General features: G+C 39.1%; 1 protein-coding gene across 4 annotated transcripts in view; it reads right to left on the bottom strand.

Moving 5' to 3' along the window:
* The window catches only part of Pcsk5 (proprotein convertase subtilisin/kexin type 5), a 448,718-nt gene that overhangs the window by 237,472 nt on the left and 191,184 nt on the right, over positions 1–20,062 (bottom strand). For all 4 annotated transcript variants that reach the window (XM_015492940.2, XM_048806923.1, XM_015492941.2 and 1 more), the window contains 2 exons: positions 11,804–12,016; positions 1,771–1,871 (listed from right to left, as the gene is read on the bottom strand). In XM_015492940.2, coding sequence (XP_015348426.1) covers positions 1,771–1,871; positions 11,804–12,016 — 314 coding nt within the window. The remainder of the gene's footprint in view (positions 1–1,770; positions 1,872–11,803; positions 12,017–20,062) is intronic.

Genomic DNA, 20,062 nt, shown 5'->3' with positions numbered 1-20,062 from the left:
AGCATTATCTGATTCTCTGTAGCACCAGTTACAGTGTCAGGATGCCAAATTTGAATCTGAGATCATAGCCTTTTGGGGGTGTGGGGGGTAAAGAAATTCCTGATTTTTTTCCCCTTCAATATTTTGCAGATAGGAAAATGTTCCAGAGAAGCAACCTAGAATTTCAGAAAGAAAACAATGTTTCTTGAAAAATCCTATTTAGAGTCCACCAAATTAAAAACACAGACACTTAGTTGAGAATTCTGCCAGAACACTTCAGTGAAAAGTTGTAAAGTGAGAATTTCATAGAAGTGCCAGTTCCTTGCTAAACCCAAACTTTTAACACCTTAAAAGATATAATATGTTTTAAATGACTTCATATTTAACCTTGTCAAAAAGAAAGAAATCCAAATGCTCACAGGGGCTTGGATATCTCCCATGACAAGGCTTATGTGGGAGGCCACCCAAAGATAGAGCACCACATCCTGAGCCTGGATTCTGCTTGTGGTTCAGCCCAAGGATTTAAATGACTTAGCAATCTACTGTATCCATATATATTAAGGACAGACTGCCTTAACATAGGCTTCCTGCCTTACAGAGTGGCAACTATAAATGTTGGGATGCTGCTTGTGTCGTGGGAATGAACCAGCCCCATTCTTAATCCAGTACCTGAGCCTCTTTACTATCCTGGATTCTTTCCCTGTCACCTGCTATTGCTCTACCTCAGATGTGAGTAGACAAATCTTTCTACTCCTCCCTAGGGAGGCTTGCAAAGCTACTTTTGGAAAAACATTGATGTCATTACTCCAGTTCTTTTTTTTTTTTTTTTTCTGAGATCTTCCTACAGGGAGAGCCTCAGAGAACAGACCCTCAATTCCCTTTTTAAAATCCTTGGACCAGATGTGTTTGGAACTCAACATTTTTTCAGAGATGGTGTTCATAGCATATTTTACACACAAAACCTCCAGCAGGGTCTGAGCCAGCACCTCATAAATATGTGAATATTTCTGCAGTGAAAATAGAAATTTTCACAATAAATGGAATGAGCAAAGACCATAAATAGCCTGAAATCAGTTTGGGACAAGTTTGCCATCCAATGAATTTGGGTGTTAAATTTGCAAAAGAACTTTCAGTTTCCTGAGCGTTTTGGGTTTTGAAATTGAAGACAAGAGATTTTAGACCTGTATTAGGTTTTTCAAAGAGCTATGACAAACTAACCTATTTGTTTTTAGATAAAGAGGAGATGAGCCTATGTACAAATAGCTTAAGGAGGACTTTCAAAGAAATCTTTAGGTACAGATTTTGATATATTGAACAGGATTTGAGATAAGTGGGTTGTCCTTGTCCCTGGGCTTCTGGCATATGGCCTTGACCGTCTGTATTTCAGAGTTGATCTGTGACGGTGCTGTTGTCATGGAATCTGTGCTGCCTCACTGCGACATGGAGAAAGGGACATGAGTGGGCCAACCTAACCACTCTGAAACTCACAGGAACATTCCCAGACCAGAATAAAGAACCAAGCAAGATGGTTGGAGCCAATTGGCATGCTCATACAATGACTCCATAATAAAGTAATTACACAGTTCGATTTTTTTAAGCATATAACCGCCCCCCCCCTTATGTTCTTGATATAGGGAAATGTTTGTAAAGCCCAAATCATTGATGTTTTCAAGGTGGGGCTGGGAAGACTATCTTCTGGGTTGTTATGCTAGGGACTGTATACATGGGAAGGACTATTTTCCTGGAGATTAGGGCTGTCACCAGTGAATACATAGAGAGATCAAGGCTTACTTGGCTTCCAGGGCCAGCGCAATGATGCCTGCAGCCATGGGGGCTGAGGCCGATGTTCCAGTGTGATTGTCGGTGCATCGCTGCCTTAGATCCGTCGTGATCTAAAAGACAGAAGTGAAAAACTCAGATCTCTGAGGTCAACGTAAGTCATATGCAAGTAGAATGAAATTTACTCACAAAAGTGAAGTAGAGGGGTGTTAAAAGATTTGTTTGTAATTTCTTGTTCCTGCAACCCTGTGACAATATTGCTTCCAGACAATCGCCTGTGTAAACCGACTTTGATGAGAAAAAGATTTGGAAATTGTCCTTCACTTCTACTAAAGCCAGAATCAGGACTAAGGGGAACCTATGGCAAGAAACACTATTAATTTTAAACTGCAGGCATCTCATATAGTTCATCCTAGCACAACCTCTGGTTAAAACCAAAGTTCTTTCATTGCTCCAATATTTTAAAATAATTAAAATGTGTTGAATCGACAGCTACTAAGCTTGGCATTGGGAACCTAAGAAATAAAGCTATATAGCCCCCACTTTTTCCAGACCATTACCCTGAGAGTGCTGTAGGTTTCAAGCTAAAGTCTAAACAAACTCTGCCATAGAAGGTAAGTTTGGTTGTAGAGCTTTCTGGAATTTATAGAAATATTGCAAGGTCAAACTAAGATTTCCTCAAAGACTTCACATAAATACAACAGGACAGACTAGTATGCTTCATATGCAATTTAAGCACAGAGTGTCTGCTTGTCCATTATAGAAAGAGATTACCTATTTCTCTATTTTTATTTTTTAATCAAAATATGAGAACTAGATCATTTTTATTTTCTTGGATTGAATCCAGTTCACTTCAGCTGTGGCTGAATAATATCATCATCCAGCAAGGGCAATGGTTTTCAACCTTTGTTCCATTATGGTCTCATTAAGGAAGAAAATTAAATTTAAGTTCTCCTTTAATAAGAGAAATTAAATATTAGGGAAGGATCTTTCTGGAAACCATTGTAATATTGTAAGAGTTCTAAAATTCTCCCTCCTGGAGAAGAATCTATCTTTGCTCCCTTGGGACTAATATCACATGTGCTGAGAAGGCACAGGCTTGTGAGGTGAGTCCACAGATTCACTGCTATCACTGAAGACGTCAGTAAATCTTTCTTTGGCAATAAGACAAGTATGTTACTACCTATTACAGATAAAAAAATATGTCAACATAAAGGTAAAGGAGGATAAAGGCAGCAGAAAACAAAGCCCTGTCTTCCCCAGGTGCTTCCTTTAAGAGGAATGCAAAGATGAGTCGAATTTGGTTTGCTACACAACTCCCGAGAGGTGAATCCCCTCCCCTTTAGGAGTTTCTTCTCTGTTCCAGAAGGCTGTCTTCCATTATCTGTTATCATTCTAGACTGACATCCTGGCTCATTCAGTTTCACAGGAGGCCATCTGTTCTTAGTATCTTTTGTTTTTTATGTCACCTCTAATGCCACCAGATTATCTGTGTGAGGTAGGAGTAATGGCACAAAGCAGTTGGAAGAAGAACCAAAACGTATAGAACCACGTGGATACGGTGGTGTGGATGGACAGAGTTTATCCAAGCTGTTAACAAGTTTTCTGCACTTTCCATTATTGACTTTAAAGATGTATTTTTATTGTGCTAAAAATCATATAACATAAATCTACCTTCCTAGTATAATTTTTATGTGTCCAGTACTGTAAGACTAATTACATGAGCACTGCTGTACAGTATCTCTAGATCTTTTTCATCTTGCATGAATGAACTCTAACCACGGAACAAGTCTTCCTCACCCCTCCCCTTGTTCCCTGGCAACCACTGTTCTGCTTTCTGTTTTTATGTGTTTTTATGTGTTCTAGGTACTACATGTAAGAAGAATCCTGTGGTATCCATCTTTTCCTCATTAAAAAATTTCACTTAGCATAATGTCCTCAAGGTTCATCCATATGGAAGCATGCGACAGGATTTCCTTCCTTTTCAAGGCTGAATAATACGCCATTTTGCCGATTCTCTATCCATCCATCTATTGGAGAACACTTGGAGTGAACAGAGCTGCAGAGTTTGCACGTGTGTGCAAAAATCTTTTCAAGGTCCTATTTTCAATTCCTTCAAATATATATCCAAAACTGAGATTGCTGGATCATTAAAAAGGTAATTCTACTTCTTTTGAAATTTTAGGTCAATCTGCAGCTTTATTTTCTGGTCTCCAGAGTCACTGCTGTTGAGAGATGGCCTTGCCTGCATTCCTTTCATTTTACCTCAGCCATGGTCACATTCCTTTGTCCATGCTTTATTATTATTTTTTTTTCAATGATTTGTGCCTGGATTCAAGATTTTTCATGCTATTTCCCAACTTGGCTCTCCTGGCTTATTCTTCAGCTGCACCAGACACTTTCAACACACAGAAACAAATCCAGAATCAACACTCCAAGTGTGTGTAGCAGTTTTGAGTCTAATAAATAACCACCTCCAGCCAAACATGAACAATGAAAATTTCATGTCAGGTTTGCAACAGGAATATGCCTCATCCACATAGAGTCATTCGGTATAGATCATATAACACGGACTTAAATAAAAAACTGTTTAGGACTTTTATAAATAGACACCAATGAGGTGTAAAACGCTCTTCACATAGGCAGGTCTGGGGAATTCCAAGTCACTATTGTGCTGCATTTTAATTTTTTTTCCCCCAATCAGTTTACCTAAAAGAAAAGTGAGAGTAGGAAGTAGGGGTGGGAAAGGGGTGGAGTAGGCAGGTGACAGAAAGGGAAAAGGTTAAAATGAATGGGGGTGGGGGGAGGAATCACAACATCCTCACTCCCTTTTCATCTGCTTTAAGTGGACATTGCAGCTGGAGCATCTCAAGAGGAAGTTACTGTCAGTGGTGGAGCTATTTAGGTGTAAATTACTGAGAAGTTCTAAGCTGGAGTTCTCATCATTTAGAGAAGTCACAGTATAGGAGAATTTTTATGTCTATCTTTAGAAAGAAAAGGCAAAGACCACCAAGGAAAATGCAATCTTGAAGAAAAATGATGTTCTCTAAACTGGAAGCACATGAGGTAACCCCATTAATCACAACGCACGCAAGTAGGACCTGACAGTGTCATTAAAAGGAAAGCTGTGTTGGATGTTGGGCACAGAATGTGGGGCAGGCAGAGTCCAGAGATTCTATGTGCAAAGCCAGACAATAAAGCACTTTTAATGTCAGATGTTCGAAAGAATGTCTCAGAAGTTGGTCTCGATCCTGGTGGCACATCTTGCATGCTACAGATTCCCTCAATTCACTACCCAAATCAGAAACAGAATTTGCCTCCAAAGAGCCTCTCAGATTGCTCAAGAAAATATCATCTGTGTCCATCAGAGGGAAGGAAGCTGGAGAGGAGGACATCAGGCCCTGAGCCAGATCAAAGCTGGCCTGATCAGCAAATTAGATTTTTTCAGCCTCTCAGGATCAGTAGCAGATGGTTTTTTGGACTCCACAAAGTTCGGATGTGATCTTTACTTGGTGAGAAGAGGGTACTGTTTAGGTCTAGCCAGTCTCCTCCTCCATCACCACTTTTTCTCATCCTAAGATCTTATTTCCTAGTATGTCACATTTCATTATTTGAGCTGATTGGGCTTTTGATTATAAGCTATCGATGCGGTTCTCTAGGGAATCACAGTGCAGATTAATTTTGGCCCTAAGTGACAGGCCTTGACAGCAACCCCACAAAGGCGGGGGGGTGTTCTCTCCACGATGACCTGTGACACGTTTTACATTGAAGGATCCATATTGTCTCCTGTCTGTTTAAAAGAGCAACTGAACAGATATTTTTAAAACATGGAGTGATTCTGCTGTCTGTTTCTGGTGTTGATTTTGATTTGGATTAGACATGTGCCAAGAAAGCTGTTTCAGACACCATTATGGGGGAGAAGGGCAGAAGCTGAATCTTAACTCTATCGATGAATAAAGGAGCAGGAGTGGATTTATCAAGCACAGTGACATAAAAAGGAACGAGGACCAATGAATGTTTTTTGTGTTCACAATGGTGTGGAATTCAATCATGAATGACAAGTCAGTCCAAAGCCTCACTCCCCTGTTGGTAAGAGAAGCTGTAAGTGTGAAGTACAAGCTTAGGTTTTGCTTATAAATGTGAGGTTGCTATGATGTAAAGGGATCCCATCTCAAATTATTGTTGTATTTTCCTAATGTTCAGCTCAGTTCCATGCACAAAGAAAAGCATAGTATTTGCTAAGATAAACTGCTAAGATCAATCTGCCATACGCTCATTTTAAGGAAAGCTTTAAACTCTAAGCAACCCCACAAGGAAGGGTTTCCCTCTCATTAGGAATAACTTTCCCACTCATTAGGAAAGGCCTTAAAGTCATGTCTTTCTTGTCTGTCTCTTTCTTGTCTGATCACAGAAACTTGTAATCATCCTACAAAAAATTTGTGTGTACCTGTATATATACAACTCAGGGGTTCAACTATAGCACTATTTGCACAATTACTACTACTACCCCACTGCTTCTCCTAAAACAACCTGTAGCAAGTGAAGCAGTGTCCAAAAGTACATACAAACTCACAGAAACTTTGCAAGGAAGATATATTTACCAGCTAAGAATATGGAGGCTCAAAGAGACTAAATAACTTGCCTGAGAACACAGAGCAACCAATGGGCATGGGAGTGGTGAAGATACTAAAATGTGAAACAGCAGCAAAAGAAACTGAGTTTCAGTGGATAGTCCTCTATGAGAACAAAAGCAACAGAGCCAGGGCAGCAGTAGCAATGGTAGCACTGAGCTTGAGTCCCAGCCCAAGTTAGCGAATGGGTACGGCAATGTTCCTTCAGGGCACCGTTAAAACCAGAAGTTGTCAGAAATGGGGTCTTCTTTTCACTTTTTAACATTCTCAACAGAATGTGGATCAAACTTCCAAACATACTAAATACATTTGGATTTTCTAGTCTTTTACTTATGAAAAATAATGGTGTTTGCTAAGTTAAAAAGAGGAACAGAGATGATAGAGGATAATATGGTACAGATGGTGACAGCATTTGAAAAATGAATTAGGTGGAAGGTGGAGGTGTTTCTGGAAAAAAAAGTGCCTCTGCTTACAAGCATTAAAAGCAACAAGATAATCCTCCATATGGAATTGGTCATTTAGAACAACCCTGAAATACCAGGCAGCAGGGTTTCTTTTTTCTGAACACAAATAAAATAAATGACATTGGGAGAGGGTTAAGCAGCACATACATGCTTCAAACCCTGGCTCACAGAATCCCTCCCTGAAGGTACAATGGACCCATATCCTAATCACCAAGACAAATGACTAAGGGAAAATGTCAAAGGCTGAGCAAGTCCCAAAAGAAAGAGATAATTTAATGATGAGAGTGAATGGAGAGAGAGGAGAGCTTTATCCAGAAGATAGAACTTGTGAGAAAGGTGGAGGGGCAGTGAGTGCTCACAGGTGGAATCTGAATGCTCTTGGACATTAAGGAGGGTGACATGTACAGCTTTATTATATAGCAAGGTTCCTGTTTATTTCCAATGCTAAATATACTATCAAATATCAATTACCTTCCATCAATCTGCCAACTGAAGGAGTTTCTCTAAAAGAAAAAAGAGAGCCTCCCTCCCTGTCCTCCTGTGTCTACATAGACCACTTGTGAATCTTCCATCCTTCCAAATGTCTGATATTCAGGGCTGGGATGTAGCTCAGTGGCAAAGCGTCTGCCTTACAGTCTTGAAGCCCTGAGTTTGACCCCCAGTTCCAAAAAATGCAAACAAAAAAGAACCCCAAATATCTGATAATCATGCACAAATGTTTATTGAGCTCCCACACTTTGGAAAGAAATAAAAGTTTATCGTCCCCAAGTATTTCCCACTCCAGCATGAAAAACAGACAACAAATAAGAAAATGAATATGACCATGTTAAGTAGCTCTCAGTGCACTAGAAGGAAAATTGAACAGGAAAAAGGAGAAGAGGGAGAAGGAGGGGACTGCTATTATTTTAGGGAAGGGATGGAAGAAAATCCTTTCTGAAGTGAAATCTGAGAAGAGACATAAAGGAAGTGGCATCTGAGGACAGGATGCTTCTAACAGAGGGCACAGGATGGAGCCCTGGTCTGAACATCACCCAAAAGGTGCAATCTCGGGAGCTCAGTGCTGTGCCTTAGATTTTGTCGGAGGTCTAATTAAGGGAGTCATGAAAGAAGAAAAGGCATGAAGTTTAAAAAAAGAGGAATGAATAGAAAATACAATGGACACCTATATATTCTAAGTGTTTCTTTTTTTAACCACTGTGAAAAGGACACAAAATAGGTAAGAAAATTGCCGTTCCTTCATACAGATCTGTTAGGTGTCATTGAAGGTATCAAAGGCATGGCAGCACACAGATTTACAAGATGGCTTTGGGGGTCCATCCTGAGTGGAACACTTTTTCTAGTTGTGATTTTTTTTCCTTTTTAACTTTTTAAAGTGTTTTCTCATCAGTATTGGAGGCATGATAATCCTTCTCCATGATGTTTTAAAGCTATAATGAGATGATGTATGTGATGTGCATAGTACCAGGCACATATTTTTAGGGCAAAAAAATGATTTTTATGACATATCAATAAAACTAAAAATGTACTATGCATGAGATATGGAATATGATGTATATAAGTAAGGCTAATAAAATATGATTTCACATCATGGCTTTAAAAATAACTACTGCTTATTATTATAATAAAATTTATATTTTGGAAGCTTCCTTTTCTGGAATGAGCCACAAGGCCACCAACAATCCAAATGTACGAAAGCAAGAACCATACCAATGTCCAAAGTTGTGCTAATGGTAATGGCAGGAAAAGCAGGGACAGAGATGATGCTATGTTTTGAAACCTGGGACAAGATTTCCCTGCTTGCAAACCATGAAAAAGCATTTTGTCCAGGACAAGTACAATTTATTTGACAAAAGTACTTTCCCAGAAGCTGAGAGGAGTTCTTTCCCCTCTCCTCAGGTCCTCTGTGACTGTCTCGGTTCAAATCACAAAGGTGCTGTATGAATGAAGAATGACAACCGCGCTCTTCTGGAGAGGCTGCAAATGACAAAAGGAAATGAATGGCTCAGGGAAGGGAGCCCAGTACAAAGGAAGACACTGCCATTCCTGTAGCACTCAATCACAGATGCCACTAACAGGATGTGGGCATCACCCAGGGACCACAGGCGTCTAGGTTCAAAGCCTGGTGGAAGCAAGGTCCCAGGCATAAGGCGGGATTATTCATCATTCTGACATCTTGAAGGAAAAGGGGTCAGCTGGACCATAAAAGGCTGATGTCGCTGCCAGCTCCACTCATGTTCAAACTGTTAACATGCTCGCCATCAAAGTGCCTTTCTTTATGGAGTGGGTGGAACAGAGCACAGTATTTCTTAGGTTGGAAAAAACGGAGGTGCAAAAAGCACCTCTGTTAACAGCAGCTGGAAAAACGACCAGCCTGCACTCCCAGGGTGCAGTAGGTTACTGGCTCCGGTAACAACAGTGCCTCAAGCTTTAGAGCTTCGATGCTCAGCTTGTCATTATTCTCAGTGTCCTCTAGCTTCAGGAAATCTCTGAGTTTGGTGCTGATATCACCTCCATTTCACAGGAAATGACAAATGTGACTCAGCACTAGTGGACACTGACTATGAATTAGGGGACACAGAGGCAAAAGAGCTAATTCCAGTCAAAAGAGCTTCATTTCCATAATAAAGGCAAAATCTCACAGAAGCATCATTTTTTAATTAAGAAAGCCAGACTTTTCTAGACACAGTGGTGCATGCCTGTAATCCCAGAGACTTGGGAGGCTGAGGCAGGAAGATTGTGAGTTTGAGCCAGCCTCAGCAACTTAGTGAGACCCCATCTAAAAACAACAACAACAAAAGGAAAGGCTGGGGATGTAGGACATTCTACAGGGTTAAATCTCTGCATTTTCATCTTTTACTTTATGTTTTGGAGTTATTCTTACTGATGAATGATGTGGAAGTACTGACCGTTGGGCTTACATATATTTTTGTTATTATTATTATTTTTTTTTTCTTGGACTGGGGATCGAACCCAGGGCCTTTTACTTACTAGACAAGTCCTCTACCACTGAACTGCACTGTCAGGCCATCATGTATATTTTTAAATCCAGCCATGTGGATGAATTAGGGAAAGATGGGGATATGTATATGGGTAAGCATCTTCTACGTAAGCCAGTCTACAAAATGTAACTAAAGGTAGTAAAAAGCAGTTGAGAAATCAAGCATAAAAAAGAATCATAACAAGCGTGAGTTAAGAGACACTGAATACATTTGGATCAAGAATTACAAGAAGGCTAGGTGGCACATGCCTGTAATCTAAGTAACTCAGGAGGCTGAGGCAAGGAATCACAAGTTCAAAGCCAGCCTAGGTAATGCAGTGAGAGACTTGTCTCAAAATAAAAACACAAAACAACAACAAAAACATAAAAAAAAACAATGGCTAGGGATATAGTTTGGTGGTAGAACAATCCCTGCCCCCCAAACATGCTTTACATGAAGGAGGTACAGGTCAAATATTCCTTATTCTAAATGCCTGGACTGGAAGTGTATGGGATGGTGGATTTTTTAAAGATTTTGGACAATTTGCATATACATAATGAGATATATTGGGTATGAGAGCCATGTCTGCACAAAAAATTCTTTTATGTTTCTTATGCACTTTATATACATAGCTTGAAGGTAATTATATAAATTACTTTGATTTTATGCATCAAACAAAATTTCATGGTGCGGAGTTTTCCACTTGTGGTGGATTTGGGGATTAGGGGGTTCAAACTGCAGTGCCCTATTCTCTTTCCTATATGCCACACCTGCATGGCTCTGCAAGATCTGAAAGCAGGATCTTGGTTAAATGCTATCAAGTATCAGGTAGAGCAGCTCTGTTCCACTTTAGAAAGACAAATGCTGAGACAGTTTACAAAACCACAATCAGAGAAATAACCAAGAGCAAAGATGTCTGAAACTTAGAATCGCCAGCACAGTGTTGGGCACTCCAAAGGTCAGCGCTTCCTTAATCATCAATAGGTTAGGCACTTCTACTGACTTCCTCACTTCTACTGACTTCCTATCTTAGTTATAACTGTGAGCTATACATGGATAAATAATAATTTTATAAAGAATGTCTTTGAGAAAAAAAGACCAAGTAATTTGTCCAAAGTTCCCAACTGATAATTAGCTGAAGAGTGAAAGAAACTTATGTAGACTGGACCGGCAACCTGAACTTTTAATCCTTTTGCTGCTTGCCTAGAAAAGAGGACATGTTCACCTCGTAGGACTTCTGTTCTTCTCCATCCAGACTGTATGCTGCAGTCTTAGAAAAACACTTTTCTGGGGGTACACACCTGTAATCCCAACAGCTTGGGAGGCTGAAGCAGAAGGATGACAAGTTCAAAGCCAGCTTCAGCAACTTAGTGAGGCTCTGAGCAACTTAGTGAGAGCCCATCTCAAAATAAAAATATAACAGGCTGGGGATGTGGCTCAGTGGTTAAGCACACTTTGATTCAATCCCTGGTATTAAAAGAGAAGGGAAAAAAAAAGCACAGCACCTTTTATATAGGTACAGTTCAAGTTAAATAAATACAAGTCATTCCTTGGTATCTGCAAAAGATTGGTTCTAAGTTTCCTTATATACTTTTATATATACTTTCAAATTAGCTGGACTTAGACACCAAAGAACTGCAGCTAAGGTTAAGTCAGTGATAGGGCACTGAGATGGGTCAAGTTTTTAGTTGCTCTGCTGCTAATTCACAATGTAAATGTGGACCAATCATTTCTGCTCAATAAAACCAATGCTTATTCACGTCTAAAGTTACATTCAATCTTTGACTATAACAATAGAGCCAAGCATTTTCAATGAATTAGTAACAGAATGACAATATTTACAATGACTTGTGTTGAGTATCATCAGCTAATCTCACCTATTACTTGTACATATATATTTATGGTTCTTTCTTAGTATTTCAAAGTGAACATGAAATAAATAGATAATGAGAGACATGCAAATGTCACATACTATTTTCTTGTCATAGGACTCTCCGCTGCTATAGGTTGTGGCTAGTGTAGATGAACACTCTTCCAGGTACCAAGGTTTCTTTCCACTCTCTGCTGTGCTGCTGATGGAGATGGTATAGATGCTATTGGTGTAGCCATCACAGGAGCAGTGGTCTTTGCTCCTTCCACCATTGCCAGATGCCCAGACAAACACAGAGCCAAGGCCTCTCCGCCCCTGTTGACAAAGAGAGAGAGCTAAATGATGGTGTGAAAAGATGAGAACCACAACACTAGATGGAGAGAAGATCAGAAAAAAAACAGGGCAAAATTAGATGTGTGCAGGATGTCAATAATATTCACTGTATTTAAACAGCATTCAGAGGGGGTAAGAGGAGTTATTTCAATAAACTGAAACAGTCATGCAAGTATCCAAAGCACCAGTGAATATACTAATAATGGCTACAATTTATGGACTGAGAAAAATTCTAAATGCTTTTCCTGAATTGGATTGAATTCTTTCAACAACCTTAAAATATTTGTGAAATTTTTGTTCCCATTGTACAAATGAGGAAATGGGGTACAGAAGTTAAATGGTGTTTCTAAGGTTACCTATATAGTAGGGCCAAAATTTGAATCCAGATAGCCAGACCCCAGAATTGGAATGTTATTAGTTGTGACCCCCTTAGTCATACAATATTGCTTTAAATCTTCATATCCACCATGAAGTAGGTGTGATTATGCATCATTGTTTTATATTTGAGGAGCACAAGTTCTAGAGAGGTTATGCATTTATGCTGAATCCCATTGTCAGTGAGCAGCAGAACTATGTACCAACTATGCAATTCTTTCTAGAGCCAACCTCCTCCATTCATGGTGTGGATGCTGATTACTGAGGCATGCTAATAACACTATAATAGTAAAGGATTTCAAGATTACATATATTTTGGAATCCCTGAGTTAATCTTAAGTAACCTTCTTTATTGCAAAACTTCTAAGAACCTTTAATGAGTGAATGCTCATTTCAAAATTCTGAGAACGGTGTAAACTCTAATGTAATTTCCAAATGTATTTGGCCACAGATAACTTCTTCAACCAGATATGTTAACTTTTTTTTCTTACAATGCTAGGAGACAGAGACACGTTCTGTATGCTGAAATTTGGTCACTTAAAATAAGATAATTAAAAGATTCTCTTAAGGCCCTAAGTAATTAAAGAATGGAAGTAAAGTAGAATGCAGATACATGAAGTAAAGCAACTCTGGTTCGATAAGATGATGTTTTCAGGAGAAAACTGAAATAAGTCAAAATAAGAAATATTTCTGGGAATAGCTGTAGTTGAAATCCTAAGTAAGTTTTATCATTTTAAAACCAGAAGGCATATTGGAGGACATCTAGGCCAAATGCATCATTTTTGAGTCAGGAAGTAAGAACCAAAGTCACATAACTGTTGATGGCTGAGTCTCTTTCTTCCTTCAAGGCCTTATATTTCTTGCTACAGGTGGAGGGAAAAGTATTTAAGATGTTGTCTTGGAACTTCTGGGAAAAGAGCCAAAGCAAAAGAGATGATAAAGAATCTGGAGTATCCAGATAAACTCTCTGTGACCTTGAATTCTCAAGAAATAGAATATTTATGACATGATTTGACTAACCAGAACACAGGTTTTGTCCTTCAACTTGGAAAATGCAATATGATTACACAGGAATGGGGAGAAAGCCATAAAGAGAGGGGGGAATCAACTCCGGCTGCTGTTGCTGCTGGACACTGGGCCTGGACCTGGCTCACCATCCCTCAGCTTCCTATCATGATACCCATGAGACAGAGCAAAATACAAAACTTGCCATGCCGTCATTAGCTAAGAATCTCACTGAATGCTTTGTCAATCGCAAGCAGAAATTATACCTCACCTTGGTGTGTGTACTGGGACAGAAACTCTTGTGACTGACTCACATCTAGATCTCAGAGACAAAGAAAAAAAAAAGGGCAGAGAGAAAAGAATGTTCCAACTCATTCATCACCAACAACTTCCCTCTCAATCAGGCACTGAGGGGCTACATTGCAGACCTAAAGGATGTTCTCTTGGCAAGTCAAGAGAGCCCATGCCATGGCACAAAAACCCCACCTCACTTAAACAACACAATGCATGATAGATTAGGAACCACAAGGCAATGGAAAGAGTAGCAGATACAATCACATCCACTGACTGATCTAGGTAAAATTATGAATTGTGTGCCCACGTATAAAATTCTATTAAAATATCTTCAAAAAGTAATTTGATTTAAGAAAACATTCAGAAAGTACTTTTGTTTTTATGATGTAGTTACAAATGTAGACTGCAAAAAGAAAAGTATGTTTTCAGTTTAGAAAAAAATGTGCGTGCCTGTGTGTATGCACGTTAGACATGTAGTCGACCATACGGTGACAATGGACAAGAAGTAATCCTGGTTGGTAAGCTTAGAAAATATTTTTATTTCCCTTTTTATATCAACCTTCCAAGACCATGAACTATTTTCTTAAATTTTTTTGGTTATTGATGGACATTTATTTTATTTATTTGTACGTGGTGCTGAGAATCGAACCCAGTGCCTCACACATGCTAGGCAAGCGCTCTACCACTAAGCCACACCCCAGCCCCAACCATGAACTATTTTGAGAAATAAACTTTCCTCTCTTCAGGGGGTAATTTTTTTAACACTATGATTGAAAGGGTTTTTACTCATAGAAAGTCTACTGCGTACCAAAAACAACAGAGGTCAAAATTTCTAGAAACCTGCACCAAGAACGGTACAAGTTTTATTCTGCACTATCCAAGTCTATATTATCATCGTTTTACAGATGCGCAAACTGAGAGGCATCTGAGAAAGGCATCTGAGAAAGGCTTGCTAATTCCAGAGCCAAACCTGAAATACCAGAGCCAAAGTCTTTGCCTTTAACCCTTACAATAGACAGGGGCAAAAAGAGGTCTAGTGGTTATTATTCTGTTTTCAGCCAAATCTCCTGTGTCTTTATTTCAGCTTGACATTAGGATCTAAAAGCAGACCAGTTCCAAGTTCACTGCAGACTTAGTGGGAGAATTAGAATTAATAAAGGATATATGCCTTTTCCTTAGCACCAAAAGACATTGATTCCAAACCAAAATTTCCCTGGAAATTCCAACTCTAGTGGGGCTCCCTCAGAAGTATAAAGACTGTTTTTCCTATTCTGGCAGCACCCACAAGTAAAATCACTATGGAGGAACAGTGACACTGTTAAAGAGTCCTTTGAGGAACCACTGGATTGAGAGAGGTCTGGGGGACAAGGACAGTTGGTCGCTGATGCTCTGAAAATGTTCCTTCCAGAGGAGACATCCTTCTATTAAAGGGAAAATTCAAAGGATTCACTTTACAATGGAACAGGAAAGCCCCCAAGGATAGAGTGTGTTCACTAAACATCTCCAGGTCTGAAGGGACATGAGGACATGAGAGTCCCCAGGGCTGAAGATAGAGGGACTAGCAGGAATTGGTCAGGAACACACTATCCCACATTGACCCTGCAGGGAGGTGGGCAGCACATGGACTGAAGCCCCAATCCCCTCCTCCCATATCTATTTCCCTCCAGTGTACTCCATGGGCCCAATCCTGCCAGAAGCCAGTGAACTAGGAGTCCATAGACAGAGGTCATGGGCATCAGTGTCCTTCCGGCCCAGAGCTTGTGGAGAGAAGACCTGAGGGTTGAAGGGGAGATATTTGGCACAGTCCTTTAAGAGTGCTACAGAATAAACTGTGTTCCCCCAAATTCATATGTGCATGCCCGAAGGCCCAATAAGAGTGCATTTCTAGGAGGATCACTAGTGAGGTAATCAAGGTTAAAGTGTGGGGCCGAAAATAATAGGCCAGGTGTCCTGTTAAGAAGCAAAGAACAGGGTGTGTGGGCACAGAGGAGAGGCTTCCATGAAGGTGTCTGTGTGGAAGAAATATGTATCTGAGAATTCATATCCAGAGAGGAGGCTTCATCAGAACTCAGCTGTCCTGATACATTGACCTTGCACTTCCAGACTCTAGAATTGTGAGACAATATATTTCTTTTGCTTGATCTGCTCAGTCTGTGATATTTTGTTAAGGCAGCCCAAGCTGACTGAAGAAGAAGAGAGAAGGAGATGAACAGTGCCCTGCCCCTCACAAAGGAGACAGAGTACAGATGCAGATATCATTCCATCCATGAGGCAATATGACCTTTATGCCTGTGTGTATGATTTATGATCAAAGTCCCAGAAATACACAGGCTGAATTTGTGGTCTGAAAATGCCATAAAGACAGCTGCTAAAGATCTATGGGGTTAATTTGAAACAATTAGCAATTCACAGATTTATTTACTGCAGATGCACAGGGGTTTTTTATTAGGGTGAAATATTCAGAAACCAAAACATGTGGTAAAGAAAAAAATCTGGATATTGCCCTCCAATTCAGAGTAACTTAAAAATTAAATCATTATGTAGTATGCAGGTAGAAAGGAAGGTGGGCATAATATTATATTAAAAAAAGAATTCCCAGATACATATTTCCTGTAGGAAATAATGATGTTTTCTAGCATGGTAAATATTATGAGTGCAATTGGTTATTTAAATATGGCTCTGAATGAAAAAAAAAAAAACCCTTTGATTTAATTGAGTGCCAACTTAAAAGTTAATGAACTTAAGGCAAAAGATATTGTGAAATCCATGCAGGATCCATTCAACCAAACACTAAATAGTCTTTTTCATTGTGTATCTAAATGTGCATGTGTTTTTTCTTATGTGTGCCCTACAAAAATCAATTTATATTACCCCATAAGCATTATTTTTAAAGGATAGAGAGGAACTAGTTTTTCTTGTGGCTCAGAAGGTCAGAAAAGGCCACTTTATGCCAGATTACCAATTCAATCATACACCAAAAGCTAAGTTTTGTTTCGTTACATGGTGTGATTACTTTTTAGCCAATGAAGTTATTTTATTTGATACTTTAATATGACTTTCTCCTCCTGTGTTGCTTAGCAAGGCTTCTTAAAGAATCTTAAATAAATAAGGGAGATCTCTTGCAATACAAAAAGGAGGAAGGAAATGATAATGTATGAATTCTATTATTACCCAATTAAGAGTAAAATGTAGAGTAATGCCAGAAAGGTAGATATTATTATATGGATTTTTACAAATAAGGAAGCTGAGACACATTAATGGTCCCTGCATCATTTAACCAAAACATCATGGAGACAAGAGATAAGGACCCCATGTCTGACCAGAATCTATGTATGTGTGTATATCGACATGAAGAGACATGACAGAATAACCCTCAGAATGAGAAACTTCTTTCATTTATCTGTGATGTTCTCCAAGTAAAACCCAAATGCCTAATTTACTAAAGCCCCATGCTATCCTCTCCCCAGTTTTTACACATTCCTGTCCTCAGTGGTTAAAAAACACAGACTTCTCTGTCAGCTCCTAGGTGTGGCAGGGGTATTCCATTCTCCATGCTCCATGGACACTGGGCTTCCAGGGATAAGGGGGACAGATGTGGGAGACACAGGACACCTGCAACTAACAACTCAGAAGCTTAGATATGAGGAGAACTGGGTATCTTTTTAAAGCTCCATTTCCACAACATATCTTCCTTCTTGAACAACATTCACTGAAGGAAATGGGCCTGATCTTGAAATACATGCAATGGCAAAGATAAATAACAAAACTAAACTAAAAAACCACCAAAAAAGAAAACGAACAAATAAAAACTTCTACAAACTGCTTTGGCATTCACAAAAGATGTTTGTCCCAGAATTCTCAAACAGTGCTTTCGTGAATTAATTTTCATAACTTTTTAAATCATTATCATTCATCGGATAAATGATTAACATGACCTGAAAAATACCCAGAAAAGAAAGAAAGTCAGCAATTGAACACTAATCAGGAGCAGATGGCCTCACCACTCCCAGAACCTTGGAGAGGAAACTGGTCTATCTTGGTGAAGAAAGCATTCTTTGAAATGCGCATAGAGAATGAAGTCATGTTACAGATGTAATAAGACATCTTTGGGATACAGCTTATGAAATTCTGAGATTTTTTTTTCTTTAATCAGTTCATTTGAGGAAGATGAAGACCAAGGGCAAGCAAATCAATTGTATGAACCCTGATGATAAAGTGGGCCACCCTTTCCCTTTCAATGGACTTGAATAAGACAGACAAGAGATGTTTTTAAGGACTAAAGAGACCTGGTCTGTGAGGTTTACGAATCTGGAGCTTATGCGCTGCTTTGAACAGGAACAAGCCTACAACAAGATACTAAACTCCAGGCCCCTCATCCTCATCCAGAACACAAGCATGTGGGACTCTTATTTTTTATGATCTACCCACAGCTGGAAAGGTCCAACAGGAAGAGTATGCAGGTTTCACTTGATGCTGCTTCTCAGGATAATTAAGGTAAACAGAGGGTTTCAAAAACCAAACTGTCATTAATTATAGTTTATTTATTTGGTCATTTGAGTACAGCCAATGGTTCAATAATTCCTCTTGTTTCCAAACAAAATTCCCAGGAATGCTACCCAATGGGAAACAATAGCTCCCTAAAGGTCAACCAACAGCTCTCCACAGCTCTCCACAGCTGATCCAAGGGCCCATCACCTGCTGATGTCAGCACCTGTTTCAGCACCAGGCCCTGCCCCTGCTACTGTCTCAGTCTTCCTGTATCTGCTTCAGTTTTCAAAGCTGCCCCCAGGGCCTTCAATTGGCCTCAGGGGAAGGACTGTCTAAACATCTCCAGACTGACTTACCAAAAGCAATCTTTAGGGTGTCTCCATGATTCTCAGCCAATGCTCAGCCACAGTCTCTTGTCTTTTTTCAACTACCTACCTACCAAAGGATGGTGGATGAGAAAGATTGAAACTATGGATATATTTATTTTCTACTTCTCTGGGGGAGGGCGGGGGGAGAAATACACTAAAAGTGGAAGAAAGCTTATGTGAATAGTGACCCATTTCTCTTCATTTCTGTCTCCTCATCTTTTTTCTCCTTCTCACACTCACCCATCATTTTAGTCTTAGCAGTTGCTCTGATTCTGATACTGTGCTTACAATAGGTTGCTAGGCCAAGTATGTGAAGTGATATTTTCATGTTCTTTTGACCTTTTAATAATACAATGAAAAATATTAGGTGGAGTTATTAGCAACCATATTAATTTTATCATACACAAATGAAAACCCTTTTATATGCTTTATATGCTTCCTGAGCATACCAAATGCAGTTGGCTTCACTTTATTTTTGATTAAAAATAGAGAGCCCAATAATGATTATGGAGTCAGTTGCTAGTGATGGCTGTGGGAAGTATTTCTAGTAAAATGACAAATTTGAAATTATTTTTTTAAAAATCAAAATTTACTTTTTAACTAAAAATGAAAAACTGTTAAAATCCCATTTATAATCTATGTTTAGGATCTTTTCACAAAAACTGTGAATGTTCTAGTCCATGAATGGACAACATATTGCATTAAATTCAGGGTGAATTTAACTTAATTTTCAAAAGTGACACTTGGAAATATTGAGTCATGTAGTTGAAGACTAGCAAAAAGAATATTCAGTGCTACAAATGCAGAACTCTCCACCATCAAACTCCTGTAAACAGCTAATTTTATGTTTATTGTGTTAAATAGAAAGAAAAAGACGGGTTGCAGCTAAGGGTGTACCTCAGCAGTAGAGTGTGTGTTTAACATTTATAGGGCCCTGGGTTTTAACCCCAAAACAAAACAAAACAAACAAACAAACAAACAAAAGAGTTGTTTATCTACCACATCTGCTAGCATATAAATTCAGGAAAGCATCAACTCACTAAAGGCTGAGTAGAATCAATCCTGTTTTCAGAGATGCCCTTTCTTTAGAAGGATTGACACTGAGGGCTTATATACTTAGCAGTTTCTTACACTTTATCACAAAATCGCACAGCAGGGTGGCGCTTGCTCCTGACAGCACATTACAATAGCGTGAACTTCTTTTACTTCATTTATTTTTACAGCATAACCAGAGGAAAATCAGTCTTTCATGCAAAAGGTAATAGAATGTCTTTTAGGTAACAAAAACTGGGTGTATTTACTCTTGCAAATACATATACTTTTGAGGAAAAAATTTTATTTCTATAACCTTCTGATATTCTGTACATGCACTTGATCTTGCCTTATCCAATGCTGATTTCCCTGACTAGTAGCAATACTGGGTGTTCCTAAAAATACTCAGTAACATAATAAGGAAAACACAGCTTAACAAAAGCAGATTGGAGAAAAAATTTTAAAA

This window comes from Marmota marmota, unplaced genomic scaffold, assembly GCF_001458135.2.
Source record: "Marmota marmota marmota unplaced genomic scaffold, marMar, whole genome shotgun sequence".
Lineage (NCBI taxonomy): Eukaryota > Metazoa > Chordata > Mammalia > Rodentia > Sciuridae > Marmota > Marmota marmota.
This window is presented reverse-complemented; position numbering and strand designations above follow the sequence as displayed.